This window comes from Clytia hemisphaerica, unplaced genomic scaffold (genome assembly GCF_902728285.1).
Source record: "Clytia hemisphaerica strain Z4C2 unplaced genomic scaffold, Clytia hemisphaerica genome assembly, whole genome shotgun sequence".
Classification (NCBI taxonomy): domain Eukaryota; kingdom Metazoa; phylum Cnidaria; class Hydrozoa; order Leptothecata; family Clytiidae; genus Clytia; species Clytia hemisphaerica.
In genome coordinates, this window is record NW_027103587.1 from 1,480,185 (window position 1) to 1,485,295 (window position 5,111).

General features: G+C 37.1%; 1 protein-coding gene across 1 annotated transcript; it reads left to right on the forward strand.

Annotated features, from left to right (window-relative positions):
- Positions 1 to 1,046: 1,046 nt before the first annotated feature.
- LOC136801450 (xaa-Arg dipeptidase-like) lies at positions 1,047 to 4,478 on the forward strand. Its single transcript, XM_067058097.1, has 5 exons — positions 1,047 to 1,109; positions 1,880 to 2,240; positions 2,672 to 2,884; positions 3,254 to 3,523; positions 3,906 to 4,478. Exons 2-5 carry the CDS (start codon positions 1,880 to 1,882, stop codon positions 4,334 to 4,336), a joined length of 1,275 nt encoding a protein of 424 aa, XP_066914198.1. The 5' UTR covers positions 1,047 to 1,109; the 3' UTR covers positions 4,337 to 4,478.
- The last annotated feature ends 633 nt before the right edge of the window (positions 4,479 to 5,111 follow it).

Genomic DNA, 5,111 nt, shown 5'->3' on the forward strand with positions numbered 1-5,111 from the left:
AATATTCCGTTGAAAAATTCAGGTAAATTTAAGTATCTTGGTTCGTACATCTCTACAAATGCGCCTAATATTGAAATCAACTATCGCATTCAGGTGGCACTTGGAAAATTCGCAAGTATGACAAACCTACTTCAGAACCATGGAATGCATCTATCTAAAAGAGTTAAATTTTTTAACTCCAGAATTGGAATCTGACCGATTTAACGTACAGAAGTCTACTTTGCAAAATGATACGACGTGGTTTCTGTCGAGTCGATACTGAAAGAAGGAGACTTTCATTTCAAAATTAACAACGCTAAGCTCCATTCTATTTTCCATACTGAAGACGTCAGTATAATAATTATGCAGGACATGTTGCTCGAATGTCTGTAGATCGTGGTATTAAACAGTTATAATGTTTAATTCCGATAAATATCATAGAATCGGAAGAACGACTCCCTCTCTTCTAGAGCAGGTGTTGTCAGATAACAATTTGACTATCGACTGATTTATAAACTTTAATATGGAGTAGTGATTTTTTTCCTAACAATTTTTGATGAATAAAGTTTGACTTAGGTCCCATTTACTAGTTATAGTTTATATGGTAAAATAATATATATAACCCCAGGCTAGCAAAATCGTAAATTTTGTGCTACCGACCCCTAAAAGACCTCCTGTAAAACCTGAAAGCCACCGATTTAGCCCGTAAACCACCTGGTTTCATAAATACTGACCAACCCCAGGCCAGAAAAATCGTAAATTTTGTATATACATACATACATACATTGTATATTAGGGTACCCAAAAATTAATATGGCACATTTTCTACCAAAAGTTGGCGCGACGGTGAATCATTGCCTGGTCAGCACCAAATTTTGCACACAGCATCAAATTAGTTTCATCTTAACCCTCTGACAAGATAAAAATAATTTTGTGCTGTTTGCAAAATTTGTTTTGAGGCGTTTTGTGCAAGAAAAATAAAGTAAAAGTAAACAAACATCAGGTGCTGACCAAGGTATAAAAAAGATGTATAAGATGTTCCGAAAGCTATTGAAGATTTATTGTCAAACGAAGTTTAGCATTTAAACAACAAACAACAACAAATGACAAACAACATTAAAACTTAAAAGGTAAGCAGATAATCATAAAACGTCATTGCTTTGCAATCTTAGTAAATGAATAAACTGGTTTTAGTAGTTGAAATATCAGGCGAGAATGTCCGTAATCCACTTCTTCAGTCTCTATATCTATTACTTTAAGGGTAGAAACTTTCGTGGGCAGAAACTTTTGCATTTTTTGTGTTTTTGGTCACTAATTCCTATATGCCAATGCTTAAAACAAACTAATGGACATTCATTGCAAATGGATGATGGGTATGTGCCGCCCTTAAGGGTACCTTTTTTGGATTTCCAAAGTCCCGCTAAGGGTAGGAAAAATCAGAAAATCAAATTTCAGTCCCACAAAAGGTGTAGGAGAAATAGGAAAATTTCAAATTTTTACCCCCAGAAAGATTGAAATTTGGTCAAATTTGTCCCAGTAAGGGTCGTAAAATTCACAAAATTTTCCTTTGTTTTCTCCTTTTTATTCCCGGTAAGGGTCCGAGGGTCGAAAGTCGGGCGGCACCCCCTCCCCCGTCAGCTCGCAACCCTAGTACCCCCCCCCCCCGGGTGTAGGGTTGGTTAGTACACAGGTATTTGCTAAACGAGGGCCCGAAATCTAACCCTTACAGAGAACAGTTTATCTAAGAGATGGGAACATTCGTGAGAGTCTGAGGTACAAATTTACATTGACTTACGTTTGAAATTAAACGTGAAACCATGTCTGATTAAACGTCGAAAAAAGATATTCATTTCCGGGCATTTCTGAATCTACTCATTATTGCATCTTTCTTAAATTTCAGATGAATCAACTACTAAGGGACATCATTGTGCAAGCGATTGACAACAAAGCAACAGAACTTAAAGATATCAGCGACGAATTATGGAAAAACGCCGAAGTAGGTTTCGAAGAAACAAACGCTAGGAAAGTAATAACCGAATTCCTTCGAAAAGAAGGGTTCGCTGTTTCGGAGAAGTTGCCCGAGGACAACCGATTAAAAACGTCCTTTGTTGCAAAGTATGGAAATCCGGATGGATTGAAAGTTGGTCTTTGTTGCGAATACGATGCATTACCTTTTGGCGAAACAGAAGAAGGGGAGGTGAATTATGAACATGCTTGCGGACATAATCTCATTGCTGAAGCGGGAATTGGAGCTGCATTAGGTGAGAAGTAATATACCTTTTCGAACGTAGTCGCGTGGGTACTTTTTTGTCCTTTTTATCCCACTGAAACCGTGCCAATCCTTTTTTGACGTATTTTTCTATTGTCTATAGGTGCGAAAAAAGGACTGGGGTGGTTTTGGTGGGATAAAGCGGGCAAAAAAATGCCCACGAGACTACAGTCGAAAAGGTGTATACAATATTTCTTTTCTCATAACATCTTAAGAGAAAACCACGAAACCACAACGGCCCTTTATTTTTTCTGTCGTATAGTCCCTTCTTTGAATCACTCGAAAACACCCATTGAAGAAATCGGTTTTACGGCATGACTGATAAGAGTTCTGAATCCTGGGTCGAAGACTTCGGAGGTTTTTAGATAGTGGGACTTTCTAACATTAAATAAAAGTAAACTAATTTCCTCCTTTATTCCATAGGCTTGAAAGCTGTGTATGATGCGAGCAAACATATGAAAATGCAAATTATTGTTTACGGTACGCCCGGCGAAGAGAATGGAGGTGGAAAAGTCCTTATGATTAAAGAAGGACTTTTTGATGAAGCAGATATTTGTATCATGGCACATCCAGCACCTGCTGAAGTTGCAGGAGCTGTTACGCTGGCCAATATCAAGATGATGATTCAATTTAAAGGTGAGTTTATACATTTGGCGAAATGGCTTTGTAGCTTCGCAAGAAGGCGAAAAGTTAGTGTAAAAAATCAAATTTTTTGTTACTCAACATGTTCAGACAGTATGCGCAGTTTCTTCTAGCTATTAAAATACCCCTGTCTCACAGCCCCGGTGAAACTTTTCCCTACAGCGGGGATAAAAATTCTATTGTTCCAAGGTTAAAAAATCCAGTGGGGATGGTTTTGGAGTGCAATTTCTAAACAATGAATTTCGAATGGGAATGACACACGGGTGTATTAAAATACGACCAGATTATTCTTCACTAACTACTGGTATGGAAAGTCAAATTTTTAACAAAGTAAATAGTTCTATTATTGTTTATCTTTTTCAGGAGCACCATCTCATGCCGCCCTGGCGCCCTGGTTAGGTAAAAACGCACTTGATGCATGTGTATCTTGTTATAACAATATTAGTATGTTGCGACAACAATGTGAGCCAATAAACCGGATTCATATCAATATTACGAGAGGCGGAGATGTCATTAATGTCATTCCCGATTTCGCGGAAATGAAAGTTATGATCAGATGCCCAGACTTGGATAAGTGTGATGAGATTCGCCAACAAATTATGCAGTGTGCGGAAGGAGCAGCTGCAGCGACAGGTAAAAAATCTAAAATAAATGCTCAGCTGTACCATTTTATTCTCGCAAAGTCGTCCTTTTAACTTTGACAGTTTCCCAGCTTTTTACCAAGAAAAGTATCAAAAATAAAATACTTTCTTACATTATTTTATTCTTACATCTAACGCTCCCTAAAGCATCGACGTAAACAAGATTGACAAAATTCTAAAAATCAGTAGCAAAATGGATTGAGTCAGAGGAAACAACATATTCTGAAAAGAAAAAAAAGTACTACTTCAATCTTGGTTATATCATAAGTGAATTGATATTTTAAGTTGATGTTAAAAACATTTAAATTATTTTATGATAATGCACATTTTTAAGCTTAACCAAAATATATCTTTTCACATATATATTCACACAGGTTGCGAACCACCGCATTTTGAAGATACAGGAAACGGTATCGACTCTGTCAAAACAAACAAAGTATTGATTGATCTCTACAAGAAACATGCTGAAAGTTTCGGAAACGTATTTCTCAGTGATGAAGAAGCCAGTGGGATGAATGGCTCAACTGATATGGGAAACGTCACACATAAAGTGCCTGGCTTTCACCCCGGTTTTAAGATTTATACAGGTGAGGAACAGGCGGTGAACCACACGCACGGTTTCGTTAAGTGGGCTGGGCACGAAGATAATCAGAAACCCACTTTGATAAATGCTAAATGCTTGGCGTTGACCGCTGTTGAGGTTGTGGCCAATCCAGATCTTTTTCAACAAGTGAAAGATGAATTCGAAGCTGCTAAGAAAGATAAGAAAGTCATGAAGGCAACAGAACTCTGGTGCACTCACTAACAAAGAAATCATTTTGATCAAACGGCATATTTTCAATGAGAAATTTATTTTTACCAGTCCTCGTTCTTGTTTAATTTAATTTAACTTAATTCATATTTATTACGGTGGTCCCTGGGGGAGACAATGGCTGAACTGCCTAAAAGCTTAGTCGTTATTCCATGGCCAGCCATTTAAAATATCAGTTATTGGCTGCGTTTAGACCAACTGGCATTTGTAATTTGGCATTTGCTCATGAGGGATTCGATTTTAATAGCTTTTCCATTGTATTTTCTGTCATGGCATTTAAGGAATCGTCTTTTTAGAGTCATTACTGAAAAGGTGATTCCCTCAAGTTCAACTTTGACAGATCAAACAATGAAAAGCATGGAATTTCTCAAAAACTGCAGTCATTAAGACTGAAACTTTTTGCCGTAGAGCTAGGCTATGGCAAATCTTGCAAATTTTACAATCTATAGAAAGAACTGAATAAAAAACGTGCAAATACTTTCAAAAATCAAAAATGTCATTTTTTCTCTTTGTTTTGGTTCCTTTGTTTGATTTGAAATGCCAGAAAAAGGGATTCCTTTGCTCAAAATGGCATTTCAAATGCCAACGAAATGCCAACACGCTGGCATCATTAGGCATTTGACAAACCGAACAATTGCGCGGAACAATAGAATTCAAAAGAATACTGCAAGCAATTACAAATGCCAAGCTGGTCTAAACGCAGCCATTATTGCTATTATTGTTATTATTGTTATTAAGACAATACAATTTATAAGCTAATCGTTGTAAT